Source organism: Rasamsonia byssochlamydoides (genome assembly GCF_041956645.1).
Source record: "Rasamsonia byssochlamydoides strain NRRL 3658 unplaced genomic scaffold VTN77scaffold_1, whole genome shotgun sequence".
NCBI lineage: Eukaryota > Fungi > Ascomycota > Eurotiomycetes > Eurotiales > Trichocomaceae > Rasamsonia > Rasamsonia byssochlamydoides.
The window spans coordinates 468162-490325 of record NW_027192384.1 but is presented as its reverse complement, the minus strand read 5'-3'; the positions used below and the strand labels follow the sequence as shown (position 1 = coordinate 490325).

The window sequence follows — 22164 nt, the reverse complement described above, 5'->3', positions numbered from 1 at the left end:
CTTGGTGGTCTTCTGCATTTGATATGCACATCTATTGTATTTACTGTACATTGCCATTGGGGAAATACAAGTTATTCGTGAACCTCGTGCCGACATGTGATCGGAACTCGGGTTCAGCAGCCTTTTCTTTTCCTATTCTTTTTTTTTAAAAAAAATAAAATAAAATAAAATAATTTAGCGGGGCCTGGCTCACAAGTGTCTCACTTGAAGTCTACAAACGCCTGGGAAATTCTTTAACCCACGACTTTGTATGCGGTTTGGTACGGTATGTAGAGAAAATGGCCAAAACTTCGTAGATAACAGGAGCTTTCTGCCTGGGTGCCTGTTGTAGAATATTGTTCTGGCGTCCACCAATAATCCTCTCTTCTTCAAGCCCTCCCCACGGGGTTAGGGGCTGCGGAACCATGGAAAATCAGGATTTAGTATCTATCTAGATTGAATGCCATTTTCGTCAACAGAGGGCCTTCTGAATCCCGAATCTCAATCGCCGACAAGTCCATGATAAAGAGAACATCTTTCCTCCTGCAGCCATCCATCTGGTCGTTCGGCGCTTTACTAGTCGAGCAAGGTCACACACCGTGCGCTCTGATTCTGCCGCCTGAGCGGGGCCACGTGGATCGCAGCAAACTAGTCAAGTGAAGCGCTTCCCTCCATGTAAATCTTGCACAGCCCGCTTCTTTCTTTTCCTCATCTCCAAAGTTTCCTCCTCTCGCTCGGCTGCGCTTCTTCCTTCACCTTCTCAACGAGACCACCGGCGGCAGAGGCCCCATCTTCGACCATTTGCCCACTTTGAGGACGCCCTGGACCCCGAACCGGAGGGGAGGTGAGGACATCTAAACTGTTTCGCTCCGAAACAGGAGAGGACGTCACCGCTCCGGCTCTCGTCTGTTCTCTGTTTGCCTTTTGAGCTCCCGTCCCCTCGCTGTTTTGGCCATCTAAGATCCTGGACCATCGCCTCCCCGTTGATTTCTGCCATCCACTAGGAGTCACCATACTTTCACCTCTCTAGTCATGAGCGAGGTCTCTTCCACGCGGCTCTATCTTGGGAATCTTCCCCGAAATGGTACGCAGGTCTTCACCAATCCACCCTGAGAGTTCAGCCGTCCTGCTTGGGATCTCCCTTGTGTCAACGCCTCTTCCCTTAGAACCTCGGATGTTTCCTTTTCTTTTCCTTCTCTCTTTGGAGTCCATGTGCCTCGTGCGGATAGGAAAATGAGAGGATTGGACTGTCCGTGCTCGCGAGACCAAGGCCGGAGAGAAATGATAACACAGATGAATCTATCACCCTCCATGGACATCTTTTGGCGCAACCGCACATCTTTTCCTGGGTAGTGCGTTAAGCCACGGAGAGCTGACGTTTGAATGGCGCCCTACCTGGCGTTGTATTCTCCTTCCAGTCACCAAGCAGGATATCGAAGAGCACTTTAGCAGCCATGGCTCGGGTAAGATCACGGAGATAAAGCTGATGAATGGCTTTGGCTTCATCGAGTATGAAGATGCGATGGATGCGAGGGATGTCGTCCCAGGTAAGCCTTCCTTTCCCCTATCCAGCAGTTTGACCCATGATCTCCGTTTGTCCGCTAATGCCATTCTCACCAGCCTTCCGTACGTACCGACTGGCTTGCGATCCGGATTCTGTTTTTTCCTTTTCTGTTTAACCACTTTTTCCTGTTCCAGATGGCAGTGACTTCAAGGGTGAGCGTCTCACTGTGCAGTTTGCCCGTGGCCCACGTCACAAGGAGAACTTCCATGGCTCGGACCGTCCAAGTGCTCCTCGACCCCGTCGTACAATCTTTCGCATGCAGGTCTCCGGTATTCCTCCTGAGACCAGTTGGCAGGTTAGCAGCCCATGTCCATTCCTCCCAGGATTGCTTGGATATTTCCCGTTTGGTCTATCTCGTTGCCACAATGTTCCATTTTCTTTTTCGTTTCCACTTTTGTCCTGGTCATGATACCTCAGCGGCCACGTCTTCTCCAGTCCAAGGGTTCCAGATTCAGAAACTGGTCGTCAGATGCCCCTACTGATATCTCTCTCTTGGGTCTTTCCGTCCAAGACCTCGTTGCTTCAACTAAGCCCTCTCTGAGCTTCCTCCAAAGAAACCATTCTCGGATGCATCTTCTTTGACCCTTGCGTTGAAATGAGAGACCAGCTTCACAGGGAATTGTAGGATTCTTTGGCCATCTTCTGGAGGATCCAACTCATCTCTTGGAACTTGGACATTTCATTATTTCTTTTACTTTTCGTACCCTGAAGGGAATCATCTAGACTCCGTTCGAATTGGGAATTTGCATCGACTCACACATCTGTGTTACCCAGGATCTCAAAGATTTTGCACGACAGTCTGGACTTGACGTGGTCTACTCAGAGACTAGCCGTGAGCGTGATGGAAGAGGGTGAGTGGCCCGTACTGTGATGGTTTCTTCCTTAGGCCCAACTAACATTATCAACAGCTTCGTAGAGTTTGAGTCTTCCAGTGATCTCAAAGCAGCGGTCGACAAGCTTGATGGTCGCGAGTTCAAAGGTTCTAGAGTGACGTGCACTCCAGATGTATGGGCGTCCTACCTTGTTGCAGAACTATTTTCTCATCCTTCTCAGATACAAGCTGTCGAGGAGCGCCCTCCTTACCGAGATCCCTATCGCTCTCGATCTCCACCTCGTCGTTATCCTCCTGTGGACGACTACGATAGACGTGTGCCTCCGCCCCGCGGCTATAGCCCCCGCGCTCACTATCGCGAACGTTCCCCGCCACCTCTTCGTCGCGATTATTATGACCGTGATGGCTATGGACGGCGCACACCTCCTCCGCGCCCTCGCATAGATGACTATCCTCCACCACGCCGTCCCTATGATGACCCTTATGACACTCGTCCACCTCCACCGCCACCGCCGCCTCGCCATTACGATGACCCTTACATGGCAGGGAGACCGTATGGTCGTCCTCGCACTCCTCCTCGGGGAGATTACGGTGGCTATGATCGCCGCCCTTACTGGTAAAGAGGCTCTTTCCTCCTTTTTCTTTCTTTTGCTTGATGTCCCAAGACTGCAATGCAAGCATCTATGAATACCCCATCACATCAAGCTGTGCTTTTTATCTACTGGAAGTTGCCCCTGTGGACTCCCACAACCTCAGTCGAACATGCAAGGTGACGGATTCCACCTCTTCAAGATATCGATGATCTGTACTGCCTTGCCACGTGCCAGGACGGCGGAAACGAGGAGCTTTTCGTGAAGTGAACCCTAGCTGGCCTTCCGGAATGACTTCTGTTGACAAGCAACCACGGCTGTGACTTTGGTCATTTGAAACTCGGTGGGATGCTTTTTATTGCTACGACGGTTTCAATTTCCCGTTTCTCTGTTTATGATTTCAAGTGCAAGCTACCTAACGATTCCGTCAACGAACGAACACCCCCATGGTTGTCTTTTGAGCTGGCCAATTTCTGATTTCGTTTTCTCTCCCTTTCTTTTTGCGCACGCAAAAGGTGGCTTGTGTAACCCGCCCTTTTTTTTTATGAGAATCTGATTCCCTGTACTTGGCTACTCGTAAGGGCGGGTTTACTTACGTCTGTAAATGTGGCATGAGACGTGAGATTACGAAGTTACAGCTTTCAGAGAGCTTTGCTCTGGAAGCTTGCTTAGATAATGAATTTATCTGAACAAACAACCTCTGATCGGATCTGCAAAGTGTAGGTCACGATCTGCATGCACAACCTTTAAAACCTTAGGCATTCTCGAGTCCGCCCGAGCGTTGTCACGTTGTCACCTCCCCGCTCTGCAAACTACCTATTAGGTACTCCGTAGCTATCGATTGCTTCCGACTTCTTACCCCACCTAGAGCACTCCTACGATGCTCCATCGCCCCCTCACCTTCCATACTTTACGCATAAAATGCTGCGCAGCATCTTGCCATTATTGTCACCGATAACTACCTTAATTACACTGTTCAATCAAGCCCTACTTCAAAGGGAGAGCTTATGTCGACAGGGCTCTGGGTAGGTATTAGATGAACCTTATCTGCGACACGCCGCGCGTGGATGGCAAGGTTCGGAACGGAAATCCTTCCAAGTCCTGAAGTCGTTTCTTTCCGCCTCCTTCGACTGAGTGGCTGGCTGGCTGGGCTGACGTCTTTGTCTTCAGTCAAGTACGGCTGACGTATGCTTGCATTGCTAGAGCTTCAGTTCAGGCTGACTTTGGGTTTTGGAATCTCACCAGGTGTGACTAAGGTACTACTTGCTGCGACTTGCGACTCGCTAGGTGTACTCTGTTCGGACAAGGGCGGTTCGACGACATAGACAATCCGTTTCCCATCTATTTGCGCTTTCTGCAGCGCTAGCTGTTTGGCTGTGTCTTGAAGCCAGGGGCCTCTGAGAGGTTTTACATAAATAGAGCTTCAGTCTCTCTACGGGCTGCGCATCAGCACTTCTCCATGGCTGACGGTTTAAAACTCGGTCCTCCACCCCGCCCCGCCATAGTGGACCACATTGCTCTCCGTGATATCAACCTTCCTTTACCAGTAGGACCGGACCCCTGGCACCGTTCGGGCAAGGCACAGCCATGCACAGCCTCCGTGAAGCTGTCATACTCCTCAGCCATCGCTGCTGCGGCTGCAGACGACGTGTCGCTGTCCCTTGACTACGGCAAGCTCTACCGCCGGATCGAGAGCGAGATCCGCGATGCAGGCAAATGCATCGCCCCCGGAGTTGAGACGCTCGACATCAATGGGAGCCAAAGCGCTAAGAGGAAGGAGAATATTCTTGGACGGGATGTGCGGATCCTTGCGGGGATAATTGCGGACTGCGGGCTGGGTTTGTTGGACGAAACCATTGCGGGTGTGAGAAGGATGGCACACATACACCAGAGCGCTCCGGCCAGTAGACGAGCGAGTCAGGCGAGTCGAAGAATGAGCAACGGGTCTTCTATTGCACACACTCAGACTCAAACGCTAGCTCTCACGGGATCGGGCGCTGATGGGGGTTCGGATCCTCTTGACAGCGTTTTCGGTCAGTGTGAGGTCTGGGTGCATCTGCCCAAGGCGCTGCTGCGAGCGGAGGGCGGGTTGAAGTTTCGTAGCGTGACGACCTGGGGGTACGATCAAACCCAAGGGTCTCCCGAAGATGCAGTGGAGACTGGAAGGCAGACGCTGGTTTTGGAGCAGGAGTTTCGCATCGAGCGCATTCGTTGCTATTGTATTCTCGGAGTCAATTCCCATGAGAGACTTGAGAAACAGAGCGTCCTTGTCACGCTCGCGTTTCGGGGCACCGGTGAGACGGTTTGGGGGCCGGCGACTGTCGATACCTATCAAGAACTGGCGAAGGTCGTGGCCGAGGTAGGTGATCTATGTATGGAAGTTGTTCATCCCTTGCGTCGTTTACTGATGAAGTGTCGTATAGAGAGTGGAAAGCACATCGTACCAGACCGTGGAGGCTCTGGCGACCTTCATCGCCCGCATTGCCACGATGGAGTTCGGCAACGACAGTGTTACGGTGACGGTAGAGAAACCGAGCGCATTAGCTTTCGTGGAGGGGGCAGGGGTGGAGATCACGAGATCGAAAGCGTTCTTCGCGCAGCAGGATTTTTGGAGGATGAAGGAAGGCTTGGAGCCTCATTCACGGTAGCCAGGGTCTCTCACGGGCGAAGGCATCTATCTATGTGTTCGTTGTGTCTATTTGGCACTGTGTGGAGTACTGTATTTATATATACTACTGTACCAATACGCATGTGATACTCAATCCTCCACCACGAATCACCGTCCTCGGACAACTAACATCTAATACTCTCAATGATGACAGTAATAATGATCATATAATATTCTACGACTATTGGAATACTAGGCACCCAGGTAAGTAGCCTGAGACCTGTCAACCTATGACGGTCACACGTGAGATCGGGTTATCCCGATCCGGCTAGTCTCATCGGGTAAGCACCAAGCAGGCCCTCCCATTGGCTGATTGGTTATTCCCGGCAGATCCTTACCTCGCTTTTAGCCCCCTGCTCGCCTTCAAGATTAAATCACCCACTGTTGCCAAAGGGATATTCCCTGGACGTCATATTGTTTCACTCTCACCGTACCAATTCTCACTGGCATTGCTCTCGGCAGAGTTGTATCTGCTCTGGCTTCACTTCTGCACAGAACATCTACTTCTACATACAAACGCGAGAAGAAGAAAGATTCATTCCTCTATGGGCTTTCTTGCGCCTCAATCGTCTGTTTCTGTTTCCGTTCCTGTGTGCGCTGCTTTCCTGGCCTCTTGCGAGGTCACCGGTCTGAAGGCTCCCCTTGTTCCCGGCTGCGACACTCCCACTTCAGCATCAGCCTCCGTTGAGTCGTTGGCTGAGATCAGTTTCGCTGCTGCTCCAGTGGCGCGGTTGGGTTCTCCTCTCGACAACGTGGTTTGGGTAGGGGTGCATGGTCCGTCCTGAATAAGGGCGGACGGTAAAAACTGTCTCAATTGTTCAAGGGAATTGATAGATACGCTTTAATTCCCTGTCAAGGGGAGCCAGGCTTTGAGTTACTGACTCGAGAGGTATGCTTGAAGAACATTCTTCGATTGGCATCTTTGATTCTCAATGTCAATTGTTTATTCTGACAACAAATATTATTCTAGATACGCAAAACTCGCTGGGGAGTCCACGCCGTGGCTGATGCCATAAATTGCGGATCGTCAAAGTGTGGGAGCGGCTGTTGCTGTTTCGGATATGTTCGATTCGGCTTCCCTCCGTCCACCATGCTCGGCGCAACGCCTGGCGGACCAGATGCAGCAGCTGAAAGAGGGTCCTACGTCAGCTGCGATCATGGACGATCTTTCAGTCGGCGACGTTTTCAGTCCTCAGGTGGAAAATTCCCAGTGGTCCACGGAGATGGATGTTGACAAACATGAGACTGGCTTTCAAATAAAATCTGAGGGCAGCCCTCTGCACCAACCGGACATCTCACCACATTCAGGCAAGGAACTGGAGGGAGCTTTCCCAGTTCCGGAGCTGAATGGCCACCAACATAACGAGAAGACAGCGCGGCGCAAGAAAAAGAAGAAGCAGCAGCAACGGGTCGCCAAGGTGGAGGTCGGACACGCCGCTCCCGCACTGACCACCGTACGTGGATTTACCCCTATGGCTTCCGGCGACGAGGATTCGGATTTCTCTACTGCTGGCTCTCGGGCTATATCCCCTCGTATCAATCCCATGGGGAATGGAAACACTTCGGCTGGGATTAGTGCGTTGAAGTTGCAACTCGATGCCTTGAGCTTATCCGAGAGTCGGCCGTCTTCGCGGACCACGAACCAGACGTGCGATCAAACCCCGAGCAATGTCAGTGAGGAATCTGACAGTGACCAAACAGAGGTCATGACGAGCTACGAGGTCCCTCTTGAACATGACTTTGTAAGCCAGGAAGCAGCAGCGGAGCAACAGTCTTCGAATCTGTCTTCAGGTGACGATAATACGGAGAACCAGCTCTGCAGGAAGATGACGAGCAGCGACTTTGAACCATTGACCTGTTTGGGAAAGGGCACATTTGGAACGGTCTTGCTCGTCCGTCACCGCGCGACCGGACGGCTCTACGCGCAGAAGCAGTTTCGCAAGGCCTCCATCACCGTGCACAAGAAATTGGTGGAGCAGACCAAGACCGAACGCATGATTCTGGAAAGCGTCAACCGTCATCCGTTTGTCGTGAAACTGTACTACGCCTTCCAGGACCACGAGAAGCTGTACCTTATCCTGGAATATGCCCAGGGCGGCGAGCTGTTTACTCATCTGGCGATGGAGCGGATGTTCAGTGAGGACGTGGCCGCTTTCTATATGGCTGAGATGGTGCTGGCCCTCGAGCATCTACACCAGAACATTGGTGTGATTTACCGCGACCTAAAGCCTGAGAACTGCCTGTTAGATGCCGAGGGCCACCTGCTACTTACCGACTTCGGGCTCAGCAAGGTCGCCGTCGATGAAAACGACCGTTGCAACTCTTCTCTGGGCACCATTGAGTACATGGCTCCCGAAGTTATCCAGGGCAAGCCTTATGGCAAAGCATGCGACTGGTGGTCGCTGGGTGCGTTGGGTTACGACCTCCTGACAGGCTCTCCCCCATTCCAGGGCAACAACCACGCCAAGACTCAGGAGAAGATCGTTCGCCAGAAGCTGACCTTGCCATATTTCCTTGGACCCGACGCAAAAGACCTCCTGACCCGTCTGCTCCGCAAGGAGCCACACAAGCGACTAGGCTATCACATGCCCAAGGACCTGGAGACGATCAAGAAGCACCGTTTCTTCCGGAAGATCGACTGGAAGCGCCTCGCGCGGCGCGAGCTGGAGCCACCCATCAAACCACTCATCACCGATCCCGCCCTGGCCGAGAACTTCTCGACGGATTTCACAAGCCTGCCTCTGAGCCCTATCACGAGCAACAATCCGCTGAGAGACGACGACGATGCTGGCCGTGTCAGAAATATGCTCAAGAGCGCCGGCATGTCCTGCGAACCCGGTAGCGCGGTGAACGAGTCTGATCCCTTCCGTGGCTTTAGCTTCGTGGCTTCGAGCAGTTTGCTGAATAGTGGGATGGGGCTCACCACGTGACTAGTACAGTACAAGTGTTGCAGATGGCGCTGGAGAGTTGTGTGTTTCGTTTCGGCAATTTTAACTATCTAGGCTTGTTGCCAAAAGAAGATTTTTTTCAACCTGGACCTGTTGACGCTGTGACCTGTCAAAAAATAAAATGCCAGCTTGTTCTGTATGTACCGTAGGTAAGGTCTCTATCTAGGTTGCTAGGTTGCTAAGTATATTAGTTAGAGAGACGTTGTGTTCTGCATATCTGTCTTATGTTGTCTACGCAGACGAGAAAATTTTTTCCCTTCCCTTTCCCCATGAATGGAAGGAAGGAAGGAAGGAAATCTATCGCGCGTCATCAGAGTGAGACAGACTATGACTCTTGTTGTGTAGTTTAGTTAAGCGAAAAGATATATAACTATATATATAAAAGCGATCTCAACCCATGAAGCAGACCAAAAGCAGTTACTATATCCGAGACGAGGGAAGAAAGAAGAGGATGGAATCAAATCGACCCCACACGATACTTAGGTACCTATATGAGTACAATATAAGGAAGGAAGGAAGGAGTAACTCGTATCCTCTCCGAAATGCCATTTATAAACTGTCAAACAATGCTTATTCCGGGTATATAGATAGATACACAGATTTCAAGCACAGTATAGTACAGTACACACAAATAGATCGAACACAAAATAACACATAAAAAAAAAAGGCTCTATCTATCTCTATCGAGATAGCAATCAGTGGCAGCTAAAGCAGAGAAAAAACGGAAATTCGAATGTCTTTAGTTATCAGCCGACTGATCCGAGCGGGACTAGCTTGATGAGTTCTTGTCGTTGTTGTTATTTCGTCCCACATGTGGGTTGCTGTTGCAGTCGCTTCATCATTCGACTAACGTGGCCCTGGACTTCACGATCGATCTCTTTCTCATCTAGTCGGAGACGGCGGTACCTCTCAACGCAGAAATCCAGAACCTCCTCGGCAGCAGCCACGTCTCCATCATCATCCCGTGCTGAAGAATCGACAGGAGTGGTCACTTTCCTCGATTGTCGCTGTCGATACTCCTTGACGGCTCCACGCGCAATAATGCGAACCGTGTTCAGGTTCGGGATGACGGCCTTTTCCTGCATCTCCTTAAACCAGGCGGCGTCAAAGTGCGGGTCGCCCTTGTCAAAGTCACGGTCCTGGGAAGTGTACAGCCGGAAGACGCCGCTCTCCGTCAGACGGCCCGTTTCGGGAGGGACGACGTCAAGACACCACCGTTCCCAGAGTCTCTTGCCCGCGGCACTGCCGTAGAGATCGACGACCGCATCGAGAAGAGTGTGGAAAGCGACCGAGGGAATATAAGGCAGGAGATCGCGACCCGAGGCGGGTTGATATCCGAGCTTCGCGGCTCGACACACCTCTTCCAGGGGTCCCGGTATCGACGAGAAAACCTCATGCAACCGGTACAGTGCCCGCTCCTGATAAACGGATCTCTTGGCCGGATTGGGCCGCACGTTGAATTCCCCGCTTAAGACCCGCACTAAGAGCTCCTTGGCTCTAGCCAAAGACCGCTGCTTGGCCTCCTCCTGACTAGACCCGGTACTGTTTCGAGCGCTTCTATCCATCCTCAGGACTGCTGCTGCCAAGGCAGTGACGTTGCTTTCGCCCCAGGATTTGTGCTTGTGGTCGCGGAGATAGCCGAACATCGTCTCCACTCGATCCCACTCCCCGATGGTGATCCGAAAGTTTAGCAAGGCTTTCAAGGTGTTGCGCACGACCGGCTGAGATAAGGATTCAACAACATGATCGCATAATTCCGTATTCCGCGTAGCTGCAGCAAACCGCATAATGGATGGCGCCAGCGCCTGGTCTCCGTACGCAGCAAGAGGGATGGCAGGCCCGTCCGCATCAGTCGAGAACAGGAGCCACTCCCCAAAGCTGAAGGCCCGAGACGCGGTGGCTAAATCAAGGAGTTCGGCGAACGTAACGTTCGACAATTGCGGGAGAGATGAAATGTTTAGATTAACAGGATGTGGTATTTTGTCGGATGCAAGTTTTTCGTCATCCATGTGTTTGATCTCTTCCAAGAACCGCTGCACATGCTGCAACTTGCTCTTATCGATCAACTCTTGTAACCATGCAAAAACATTTAAGGCACCGCCAGTCTGCCGATTGGCAGCGTATGCTCGGAGATTGTACTCCAGCAAGCCTGTCAGCACCGAAGAACTGTCGTATAACTGTGATTTAGCAAATGACTCCAGTTCTTCATAGTCAATTGGAGTAGAATCATCCCACGGAGGCATCACGGCAGGTCGAGTCTTCAGAAGCCGCTCGAGAGCTCGGGGGTCAGCTTGCGGATCTATGCCCTGGGACTCGATCATCCGCACCCAAGGCCAGTAAGAATATCTTCCCAATGCCTGGTTGTCCCTATTGGTAGACCGTGCAACCAACGTGTTCAGGAAAACAATATACTGGAGCACGCTCTGGAATGGGTAGCCTTGAAATCCGACCCCTCGGTCCACAAGATTCACAGCCCCGTCTAGCAACGATGCAACGACTTCAACACTGATAGTTCGCTTCCCCAGCCCATGAAAGGAGCCCGAGGGCTTCTTGGACTTCTCACGCGTCCGCTCTGCTTCTGGGTGCGGCCAGAAGTCCTCTACATCAATGTTCGTATCCCGTATCAAATCTGGACGGCTAAGAAATGGCTTCCAACTCGCCACTGTCCACGCCAAGTCGCCCTCCCGTGCTTTCATCCGTTCCAAGATCCACACACCTTCCTTAACATGACCTTCTTCGACGCAGCACCAAAGCACGAATTCCAACCAGATCTCCGGTCCCAGATGCCGGATTCCCATCTTAAACGGACGAAAAGGTGACTTCTCTCCAGCCGCAGCTGCTTTGGCCGACACTTCTGCCTCGTGCTCCAGCCAGACAGCATCAGATAGAACATTCATGATATGCGTCGACAGTAAATACATTCCCGGAGGCCGAAACAAAGCATCTTCATCGGTGGGACGCGAATATTTATATACCACATCCAAAATCGCATCGGAATGGTGAAGACGTGCAAGGGTTCGATACACAAATGACATGGCGGGCGCGGCCTCCTCTGAAGGCAGATCTGCAGCTTCGAGGATGATAAAACCCAAGCTCTGCCAGACCTCACTCATGATCATCCGGCTGGAAGCATGTGCAGATGGTTCATCCGCCAGACTGTCCATGGTGACTGGCTCAGCGGCAAGGTGTCGCTCGGATGATGACTTGACTGGAACGGGCATTGAACGGTCACGGAGGGATTCGTTCGTGATCAGGTCCATCGGCCCAGGTCCCCATTCAAGATTGGATGGAAGCCCCAGATTCATGGGCCAGGCTCCCTTTTTTGTATCTGTTGCGTCGAGCAACTTGGTCGTGAGTGCGTTCACCGCAGGCCATCTTCGGAGTTTGAATCCAAGATGCGCCAAGAGATCGAGGTTTTCCAAGCGTCGGGCTTGCCACAGCAAAGTTGCGATAGCGTGACCTTCATGACGGGTGGTATCCTCCGATGATGTCGCCTGATGAGGATCTGACCAGCCGGGGCTCGCTGACGCACTCTCGCGCAGGTGAGGGGGGAGAAACGGTTCCAGGTGCTCGATCCAGACACCGAGGTCTTTTCTCTGTGCCGCAGGGATTGGACAGCGCGGTCTGCCAAGGGAGTCCTTCTCCTGGGGAGAAGCATGGCCAGAGCTGCCGCCGCTCGAGAAGGGTCGACTCCATGATCCCGTGTTCACCCGACAATTCCACCAATTCAAAACTTCTGTCGAGCGGAGACCACGGCGACAACGTGCAAAGCCATGATGATTGGGGACATAAAGCCTGCTGCCCAGCTGTGTCGGACGGCGTGGGCGCAGGCAAATTTTCATGACCCGATGACGGAGATCTTCGCGGAGGAACACGAGTAGCGGAGAATCGAAACGTGAACGGCGAGGTTGCAGAGAGGTCCTGAACACATATCTGGCCGGCTAGTTCTAGACCATGGTCCCAGCAGTACAGAGATGGGCAGGAGAGCAGTCCAATGTGCCAATTCTCTGGACTGACTGGTCGATTGACTGCAAGTTGCTCGTCCTGATGAAGTTGGTTGGCCGAAGTGAAATTCAAAATCCAGGGAAGCTCCGAGTCTTGCTTAGTCATCGTGGAGGGACGTCCGTGGCAGCCAATCATATGCTGCATAATTCTTGTTGATGCCAAGACCGAAACAACAACACTAACATCGATGCCAAGTCAATGGTGGCATAGGGCTGATAGCATACACAGTAATAACTGAGTAGTGACATGCAGCTTCAGAATTGGTATGAGCGTGGGGTCCCAGGTATACGGTTAATGTGACGCGTGCCAAGAGAAATTCCAGGATCTGGTTTCTGCAGATATATTGTGCTGATCCATCTACAGTTGAAACCTTTCCCCTTTTGTTATGGTTTAGAAGGGTGGAAAAAAAGGACATGGAAGCAGTTCCCTGAGAAAACTGGGAGGGAGAAAGTAAAATATATTGTAGGATGAAGAAGATAATTATTAATCTGTCTCAAAAAGAATTTCAAAAAAAACTCTCCCTTCAAAAGTATACAAACAGAAGTTCTCTCTCCAAAAAATCCAACTGTTCCTCATTGTCATTGATATACAGATCTGTACATACAATCCGTCACTCCCGTCATTGACCCAGCATCTTCCGAAATGGCTTCGTTCTCGAGAGGCTTGATCGGACGACTGAGAACACGATCCCACCTAGGAGTGTCCTCACGAGCCTAGTTAACATTTGGCGGAAGGAAATCGTGTCCTGGGATGACGCTAGGGTAAGGAGTGTGGCTGGGGTGAGGCGTGTGGTGGTGAGGCTTGCTGGAGTGGTGGTGGTGGCCACTGGGATCCGGGTGAGGAGTGTGGCTGTGGTGAGGCACAGAAACGCTAGTGTGCTGTTTGAAGGGGAGAATCAGGTCAGCATGATGGTGCTAGACAACGTTGTGATAAGGTAAATGAGTGATATATAGCTCACCTTCCAGGAGTGATGAGGCTCCGAGGAGTGGTGGTGCTTGTGATCCTCAACGGCGACATCATTGCCAGCGGGCAAGGCAACCGCCGAAGTGGTGGAGAGAAGGAGGACAGCGGCAGCGAGGCTGGTGAAGAACTTCATTGTGATGGATTTTTGTTTTCTTGTGGTGGTCTATGAAATTGAAGAGAGGAACTTGTAGGCTGAATTGAATCTACCAGCGACTCAATAACAATAACAAAGGAGGCAGACGGCCTTTTTATAGAAGAGAAAGACAGATGATGGTAAGATGAGCAGAGAACTGGGGAAGGAGAGATGTGGTGGGAGGTCTTTTATCTTCTCTAGTAAACAGTAGTACTCCGTACTCGGACTCTGTATGCTGGTACCAACCGGGCTGGCGACATGGGGCCAATTGGAGAGATTAGGGAACAATGCTGACAGCCTTTCCCACCCTGGTGGTTCCTGTCGACGATCGACAAGAGTGCGGCCCAGAATGGAACCGTAATTGACGGGTGCCCCCGACTGGCAGACAGTTAGGGCTTACAGTCCGGACGATCAGTGGCCTGCTGGGACTTTCGATCTCTTGGCCAGCAGCAATGAGAGAAAGTTCATCCAGGGCCGGGTTGATATCGGTGTTTACGGAGTAGGCTGTTTGGAATTGGCCCCGCGGAGTATAGGCATCACCACAGGGAAAAGAGCAGGTGCGCGGTGCGGTTCCTGCGACATTTTGGAGCTTGTTTCACGACCATGACAAAGAATGTCATGTCGATGGTGAAGCGTCAATTGGAGCCCACTGGGCTGAGGCAAAACGAAATAACGGAGGGTCTGGTTCAGTTCTCGACAAGTCGATAAAGGGACGGGATCTTCGAACTAACACCGATGTGAAGAAGTCGCAATCCCGGTGAGCCACGACGTGCAGTGGGGCAGCGTGATGAACATTAGAGACATTCAGATAGGACGGGGTGTGTAAGTCGATGGTGGAATCAGGGCGGCTAGTGACTGGCGCGGAAATAATCAGAATAATATTGTTGTTATATTAAAAACAAACAAGCTTCGTCAGCAGCGGGCCAAGTCTCCACCCCTTGCAAGGGACTAACAGCGATTGACAGCACGCGTGGTTGAGGATGGTGGAAGTTGAAACGGCCTCTGTCTATCGGGTCGATCTCTCCACGTTGGTTGGGGGCTTGTTTTGATCGTGCCACCGCCGTCGTCAGCAGGACAGCACCAACAAGGGCTCCCTGGATAGAACTGACATTCAAATCCCTCTGGCCAGTGGGGCAGGTTACATCTGGCCCGAGTCTTGTTTCAACTTCTGGATTCCAGAATCCATCGCACAGAGCACTCGAGAACGGAGCACGGGGTAAGATTGGGAATCATCAGTCATCATCATCATGATCCATGTCCGGTGCAAATTGCATCCATGACACGGTTGTACTGTTGAGGTCCTGTATGTGCCTGTATATCACACGCGCGTCAGCGAGCAATGTATGTACAACTGTATACACAAGGGTCAATCTACCTCTGCAACCCAACAATGGGGGTAAACGTGACAAATCGGTGGGATGGATGGTCTCGCCATCTCGACATTAGTATGGTTTCGTTGATGGAAAAGAAAGAGCAGTTAATTAAGTACTCCCTGGCCGCGCAGATCGGTCGCACCTTCTCCGTTCTGGTGTCGGATGGGGAGAATGGTGAAAACGAGAACATCGATTGTATGATGGAATAAGGAGTGATGCTCCATACCTAACCCTGTCAATAACCTGAACGGCCAATGGATTAATTAAATGTCGCAATTAATTAATTCATCTCTTCGTAGGGTGTTACTGGACCCTGCTTTGCTTGGGGAAGAACACAATGGGTCCGACACTCCGACTACGTCTGGGATGAAACTGGTGTCTGGAGACTGGAGTTGGCGTATTCGCTCCCAGATCCCAAATCTCCAAGCTCATCGTGGTGATCTTATGCGCCGTGCCATGCCTGACAGAGAAAGAAAACTCCATGCCCGTTCTTATTTACACTATTAGGTATCAATACCAGACCAAGTTAAGCAAACCAATGAACAGAACACTAAACAATCCGTCCATCCGATCATCACTCATCAAAGCAATCGTAACACCCAAAACCAATAATACAGACAAATTCCAGAACCAGAGGATCTCCAGACTATATATCCCCAATGCATTCGATCACCTTTCATGGGCTTCATCCATCGGCGTGTCCTCGGCCGGCTGCGCCTCCGCACCCAGCTCCTGCTCCACCTCGTCGACAACAAAATTCTCATAGTCCTCTAAGCTCTTCTGGATGTGCACCTTGAACCGAATGACGTCGTTCAGCATGCTCTCCACCCCCGTGTGCAGCTCCTCCCGCAGTGCATTCGCCCGCAGCGCCAGCTGTTCATACTCGATGTTCGTGTTCATCTCGCGCTGTTCCATCAGCTGAACGCTCTCCGTCAGCGACGCCCGCATCTTGGCCAGCTCCTTCTCCATCTTCTCGATCTGCGCATCCGATGCCAACTTCTGTGTCGTCGTGATCTCTTTGAGCCGCTCAAACTCTTCCTCGGCGGCGCGCCGTCGGTGCTCGAGCGCCTCCACCTCACTCCGCTTCTCGTCCATGGCTTCCTTGATGTTGTCCAGCAGGTTGCGACGTTCGAGATCGTCGTCAATCGCCCGTTTTCTTCGTTCATTGATCTCCTTTCGAAGCGCGTTGAGATTGCTCCGTACCATACCTCGAAGGTCGAGGTTGACCAGGTGCGCGGGATGATAGCCGGTGTTGGCATCCGCCAGGAGCCGGTCCCCTTCGGGCGAGTTTCGATGCTGTGAACCGCCCAGCTGGGATGACGAGAAACTGTTTTCGTTCACATTCAGCCGGAGCTCGTAGTCTAGTCCCTTGGCATTAACCGCAGACGCCGGAATCAGGCCGTTCTGGTAGCCAAGCGTGTTATAAGTCTTGACGATTTGCTCAAGGTCCTCTAATTTTCGGCTCGCTTCGGCCTCCTTTTCCATGACACGGCTGTGTACTTCCTCCAATCTGTGCATGGTGTCCTCGAGGCTTCTCTGTAGCCTTTCTCGTTCCGTATTCATCCGGTCGATATCTTGTATCGTGATGCCCTGCTTGTCCACACTAGCCTGAAGACTTGCGCGTTCCTCCTCCGCCGCTTGGAGCTCGGCTTCCGTTTTCTTAATCTCCTCGTCCAGGAATTGAATGCGGTTCTGATATTTGTCAATCTTGCCCTGGACGTTCTGATTGTAGTCCTCGAACTTCCGCTTGTCATCTTCCAAGATCCGGAAGTGTTTGTCCAACTTTGCCATATCGGGTGCGTTTTTCTCCAACTCCTCGATCTGATCCCGAAGAGCTCGGTTCTCTGCTTCCAAAACCTGCATTTCCTGGACATACTTCTCATTGGCTTTCTCAAATTCCATCGCCATGGCTTCAATGTGGGGAACCAGGCGCTTTTCGGCTACCTCATCATCCTCATCTTCGCCACCTTGGAGCCAGTCATGATAGGCCCCTGTTAAGAACCGGAATATGATGCGGTCTCCAGAGACATCCACCCCGGCCTCGGCACAAGCGTCGTCGTATTCACCCATGTAGAAACGGTCCAGCATTTGAGCAAGTTGCATCATCCAGTGAAGCATTCCAAGAAACGTGGACCAATTCTGACCTCCAACTGCGGCTATTTGGGATTTCGTAATGTTCTTCTCATAGGGATAACGTAGCTGCTTCAAAATTGGCGGCACTTCCGCCTCGATGCTCTTCTGAAACTTGTAACTGGGGTCGATGCGATGGTAAAGCCATTGAAAGATATACGTGAAGTCTTTCTGCGTTGGTGACTTTAGAGTATTTTGACCCAGCGAATGCTTCATTTCCAACTCGAAGTTGTTATGCGTCAAATACTCCAACAATTCTTGCCCAATTCGCGCTTGGAAGGCTCGATCCTTGAGCGGACGAGGGTCTTTAGGCACACCGGCGGGAACGGGCCCCTGGGCGAAAAAGGATTGATGGGCCATTGGCCCACCCATCGATGGACGCGAGAATACACTGCTTCTTCGTTGAAGGCTTTGTGATACGGAGCTTCCGGCATGCGAGCCGGGGGCATAGCTTGGACGACCAACACTTGCACCTTGGAACATATTACTTGACACAGAACGTCTGACGGATGAAAGGCCTGCATCTGGTCCGAAACTGCCTCCCGATGATGACCGAAAATTTGGTTGCTGGGGTCGCCCAAGCGAATTGAGAATCGATGTCGAACGTGTGTGTTGCGAAGTGTACGGTGGGTTTTGGAAGGCGCCAACGGAGCTGGTCCGCTTCAGAGCAGAGGAGGGTTGGGGGATTGCAGAAAAGTTCTGGACACTCCCGAGGGTCTGCGCCGATGACTATGTCAGCATTCATTAACATGGTGTCCAACCACATTTATGGATTAGAATGGTTCTATGTGAAATCGTACTTCTCGGGGGCGCCTAATGCTGAACAACCCAGTGTCTTGCGACATGGTGGAAACGACAACCGCGGATCGCGGTACCAGAAAGCCAAATTAAGTCCCAAAAGTGATCGTGATAGACGTCCCAGTTCCTCTATCTGGTGTATAATAGAAATGGCCGCAGACAAAAAAGGAAAAGGTGAAATATGCGGGCGTGGATCGGGCCTTGTCACGATGCGATAGCCCACGAAGACTCTGCCATGTAAACAAAGGCAACACAACGTCTGGCGTGGCCCAAGAGGGAAGGCGGTCTCGGTGCGGAAAAAGAAAACATGATAACATCACGTGTCATACTCTGGGGTAGCTCCGCCCGGTCCAAGTTCCGAGGTCCAGAGATGGCCTCAAATCATACCTTCCGCTCCGAGGCGGAAGAGCAAGAGTTGCATCTTCATCGAGAATAAAGGAGCCAACAGACCTTTTGAGTTTTGTCAGAAACATTTGAGTCTTTATTGTACTTCGGGTTATACCAATCTGACGCTTCCACGAATTTGAGCCAAGTTATCCCAGAGGGCCTGCCATCATGGCTCGAGAGGAGCTTGTCTCCTCGGCTGTACGTCTCTTCATATCCTGTCAATCCAGGGCTTCACTGACAAGACCATTTTCCACTTCAGGTTGCATGTATGTCTTTTGCGAACGCTGAGCCGGATTCTGCTTCCGTATAGTGTTTGATTTGCGAGGATACTGACATGCGACAGTCCTTCAAGACCCATCCGTGTCGTCGTCGCCTCTTGAGAAGCGGATCGCATTCCTCCAGTCAAAGAACTTGACGCAAGAGGAAATTGATCTTGCTCTTGCGCGGGCTGGAGAAGAGACAGCACCATCTTCGCCGACGACTACTCCACCTTCAGGATATACTACTCAGCAACCACCTGCTTACCGACCAACTGCCCCTTCTCCTGCACCGGGGTATGGCTATCCTCCTCCTCCATACGGACAATGGCAGCCTCCTCCAGAGTAAGCAGTGCTGAGCGATCTTCAGCCTTTATCGAAAGGCCGTTTACTAACTACTTGCTATCAGGCTCCCCAGAAGGGATTGGCGTGACTGGTTCATCATGGCTACAGTAACGGGTGGTATCAGTTACGGCTTATATGTTCTTGCCAAGGTTTGTCCCCTTTGCTGCGTTAGACTTATCGTGCCTCTCGCTAAGACGGTTGTCACGCAGCGATATGTTGTACCCCTCATCGCTCCTCCCACGCCTCCTCAACTGGAGCAAGATAAACAGAGCATTGATGAGCAATTCGCCCGTGCCTTTGCTCTCATTGACCAGCTCTCGGCCGATACAGCCGCTCTGAAGTCTGCTGAGGAAGCGCGAACGGAGCGACTGGATGCCGCTCTTCGCGAGGTAGAAAATGTCGTGTCAGAGTTGAAGACATCTGCACGACGGAGAGATGATGACACCCGCCGGATAAGTGAGGAGGTCAGGAACCTGAAGGATAGCATTCCGAAGGCTCTTGAGGGTGCTCGGGAAGGAAATGAGAACAGACTGAAGGAACTGGGCACAGAGCTGAGGAGTCTCAAAGTACTGTTGGGCAACCGACTTAATGCCGGTGGTGCAGCTGCCAGCTCGCTCCCACGGGCGTTGGGATCGACCCTGTCTGGTGCCTCTCGCCCATCGGATGAGGCGTCTGGCTCTTCTGCAATAACCAACGGTGACTCTGAGACGTCGCAGAGTCAACCCTCCAGTGAAGCAGGGGCACAGCAAACTCCGAGTCAAACACCCAACCATCACACCACCAGCAGCCCACTTTCACAGCTGGGCAGACCGGCGTCGATTCCAGCTTGGCAAATGGCTGCTGCAAGCAGATCGAAGACGTCCCAGCAATCCACTAATTCGTCAAACTCGGAGCAGCAGAATAGTGCGCCAGCGAGCTGAATCCGTTTTCGATTGCGATGACCGTTGCATTATCAAGATATTTCTTTTACCTTTTTGTGTACTTTACGGTAGCACATACGCATTCCTTTTTCTTCTTTCATCTCTTTTTCGCAGAAAAATGCTTGGTAATTTCAACGCATCGCCTCTCGAAAGGACCAGGAAGGATCGGCTGGAATAATGTGTCTGGTGTGCCTGTAGGAACTACCATATCCAACTGACGTAGAAAGATGACGTATCACCTAAGCAAGTTAGTGCCTTAAAAAAAAAGATACAAGAACCATCCCGTGAAAGGCAAATATGGCTGAGTAAATGATTGAGAGGAAACAGAAATGTTCCTATCTATGTCCTATAGATAGTACTCTGCAGTTTTAATCTGATATCAATCAGACTTGCGGAATGGCTACCGCGGTAAAGCCGTAAATATGATTCGATAATCGAAAAAGCTTGGCATTAAGGTAGTACTAGGACGGAGTACTGCCGGGGACGGACCTGTGGTGGAGCATCAATTATTCCATGATCTACTCCGTACCTAACCTACCGCAGCAGAATGTGAATCTACGAATGTCGAACAAAATTTCTTTCCCTTAAGATAAACGAAAAAAAAAGGGCACAATTGAGCCATGGCGCACAGCTCAGAGCGCTCAGTCTCAGGCCACAGCCACCACCATCGAAGTCACCACCACCGATCTCATACCCGCTCCATGTCTCCTCCACGCTCCGACTACGACGATGATTATGACCGCCGAGACCGCCATCGCAGACGCCATGGAGAAGATAGACATCGACATTCGCGGTCGCCTTCCCGCTCTCGTTCTCCCGGTGACAGACACGACTCGAAAAGACATCATCATCACCGCCATCATCATCATCATCATCGGTCACGAGATGATCGGTCGCGGTCGCGGGAGAGGCGGCGACGGCACTCACGCTCAGATACGTCACCTGCCACTGCTGTGAGTCTACCGTATGGAGCTCGACAGCTCTCGAAACGAGATCTTCCACTGCTGGAGCCCATGTTTGCGATGTACCTGGATATCCAGAAAGGATTGGTCCTGGAGGAGCTAAGTGAGGAGGAGGTCAAGGGGCGATGGAAGAGCTTTGTGAAGCGATGGTAAGGTTCCCCTTTCCCCCTTCCCTTTCCCTTCTTGTCTTGGCTCATTCTTTTTATTTTTTTTCGAAGATCTGTCTAAACTCCTGCGCACTCCATTACCCTCTTTCTTCCCTTCGTTCGTTCAAAAAAAAAAAACCTTCAACTGACATATCAGGAACCGTGGAGAACTCGCCGAAGGCTGGTACGATCCCAGCACCTTTGAGAAAGCAAAGAGCGGCTATCAGCCTTACCGCGCTTCGGGATCATCAACTAGCCGCAAACGCCAGTCACCGGACTATGAAACGAGTCATGATGATATAAGAGCTTCACGATCGCGATCATATACGGAGTCCGGAATGCGCTCGCCGGCGGAATCAGAACGGACGAGGGAAGAAGAAGAACAACTCGGAAGAAGGGATGATGAAGGCCGGAAGGAGGAAGAGGAGGATGGAGACGAGGACGAGGAATATGGTCCACAGCTTCCCGGTCAAATTGTCTCGAGAAGTCAACCGGGTCAACGGCCCGGGCCAACGATACCAACGATGCAGGATTTAGAACTCCGACGAGGTGAGTTGTCTACCGTTACATACATGAGCTACATCTTGGCTTCCTCCTCTCACCATCGACCATGAATCATTTACTGAAAGTTTGTGTCCCTCGCAGAATCCGCCCTCGAAGCCGAACTATCCGCTCGCGAAGAAGCACGCAAACAGCGCCGCGCCGAGCTCCAAGCACACAAGGTCGAGATGCGCGCAATCGAAGACGAAATCGCGCCTCGCGCCGAACCAGGCACACGCGAGCGCCGCCTAGAAAAGCGCCGCGAAGCCGCAGCCGCCAATCGCGAATTCGCGCAATCCCGCCGAGGCGGCTCCCCGACGGAGGCGGTCCCGGATGCGGAGTTGATGGGTGGAGGAGGCGAGGATGACCTTCAGGCGCTGAAGAAGGCGCAGGAGCTGGAGCGGCGGAAAAAGAACGAGCGAGAGATCCGGCGAGAGGAGATGCTGCGGGCGCGTGCGGCCGAGCGCGAGCAGCGGTTGAAGAAGTATCGCGAGAAGGAGGAGGAGACCATGAGCTGGCTCAAGGCGCTGGCGAAGCAGAGATTTGGATGATGATTTTAGGCTGGGTCCTGACCATGTTCGATTCAATGCTTTTAATTAAACTCTACTTATATACAGACGATCC

At 51.8% G+C, this 22164-nt stretch overlaps 8 protein-coding genes across 8 annotated transcripts; 5 read left to right on the top strand and 3 right to left on the bottom strand.

Annotated features, from left to right (window-relative positions):
* Positions 1–1011: 1011 nt before the first annotated feature.
* VTN77DRAFT_166 (uncharacterized protein) lies at positions 1012–2995 on the top strand (the record flags this gene model as incomplete). Its single annotated transcript, XM_069417415.1, has 7 exons — positions 1012–1063; positions 1398–1526; positions 1600–1605; positions 1678–1838; positions 2318–2394; positions 2452–2548; positions 2597–2995. The coding sequence occupies 7 exons, from the start codon at positions 1012–1014 to the stop codon at positions 2993–2995; spliced, it is 921 nt and encodes a 306-aa protein (XP_069282529.1).
* Positions 2996–4424: 1429 nt separating this feature from the next.
* On the top strand, positions 4425–5613 carry VTN77DRAFT_165 (uncharacterized protein; the record flags this gene model as incomplete). The annotated part of the gene is made up of 2 exons (XM_069417404.1): positions 4425–5324; positions 5389–5613. The coding sequence occupies 2 exons, from the start codon at positions 4425–4427 to the stop codon at positions 5611–5613; spliced, it is 1125 nt and encodes a 374-aa protein (XP_069282528.1).
* Positions 5614–6694: 1081 nt separating this feature from the next.
* Positions 6695–8563, top strand: VTN77DRAFT_164 (uncharacterized protein; the record flags this gene model as incomplete). Its single annotated transcript, XM_069417393.1, has 1 exon — positions 6695–8563. One exon carries the CDS (start codon positions 6695–6697, stop codon positions 8561–8563), a length of 1869 nt encoding a protein of 622 aa, XP_069282527.1.
* Positions 8564–9378: 815 nt separating this feature from the next.
* On the bottom strand, positions 9379–12423 carry VTN77DRAFT_163 (uncharacterized protein; the record flags this gene model as incomplete). The annotated part of the gene is made up of 1 exon (XM_069417382.1): positions 9379–12423. The coding sequence occupies one exon, from the start codon at positions 12421–12423 to the stop codon at positions 9379–9381; it is 3045 nt and encodes a 1014-aa protein (XP_069282526.1).
* Positions 12424–13299: 876 nt separating this feature from the next.
* VTN77DRAFT_162 (uncharacterized protein) lies at positions 13300–13682 on the bottom strand (the record flags this gene model as incomplete). Its single annotated transcript, XM_069417371.1, has 2 exons — positions 13300–13464; positions 13545–13682. 2 exons carry the CDS (start codon positions 13680–13682, stop codon positions 13300–13302), a joined length of 303 nt encoding a protein of 100 aa, XP_069282525.1.
* A 2042-nt stretch (positions 13683–15724) lies between these two features.
* Positions 15725–18030, bottom strand: VTN77DRAFT_161 (uncharacterized protein; the record flags this gene model as incomplete). The annotated part of the gene is made up of 2 exons (XM_069417360.1): positions 15725–17914; positions 17986–18030. 2 exons carry the CDS (start codon positions 18028–18030, stop codon positions 15725–15727), a joined length of 2235 nt encoding a protein of 744 aa, XP_069282524.1.
* Positions 18031–18538: 508 nt separating this feature from the next.
* VTN77DRAFT_160 (uncharacterized protein) lies at positions 18539–19892 on the top strand (the record flags this gene model as incomplete). Its single annotated transcript, XM_069417349.1, has 5 exons — positions 18539–18568; positions 18630–18636; positions 18714–18972; positions 19037–19121; positions 19182–19892. 5 exons carry the CDS (start codon positions 18539–18541, stop codon positions 19890–19892), a joined length of 1092 nt encoding a protein of 363 aa, XP_069282523.1.
* A 620-nt stretch (positions 19893–20512) lies between these two features.
* On the top strand, positions 20513–22091 carry VTN77DRAFT_159 (uncharacterized protein; the record flags this gene model as incomplete). The annotated part of the gene is made up of 3 exons (XM_069417337.1): positions 20513–21003; positions 21158–21549; positions 21646–22091. The coding sequence occupies 3 exons, from the start codon at positions 20513–20515 to the stop codon at positions 22089–22091; spliced, it is 1329 nt and encodes a 442-aa protein (XP_069282522.1).
* Between the last annotated feature and the right edge of the window lie 73 nt (positions 22092–22164).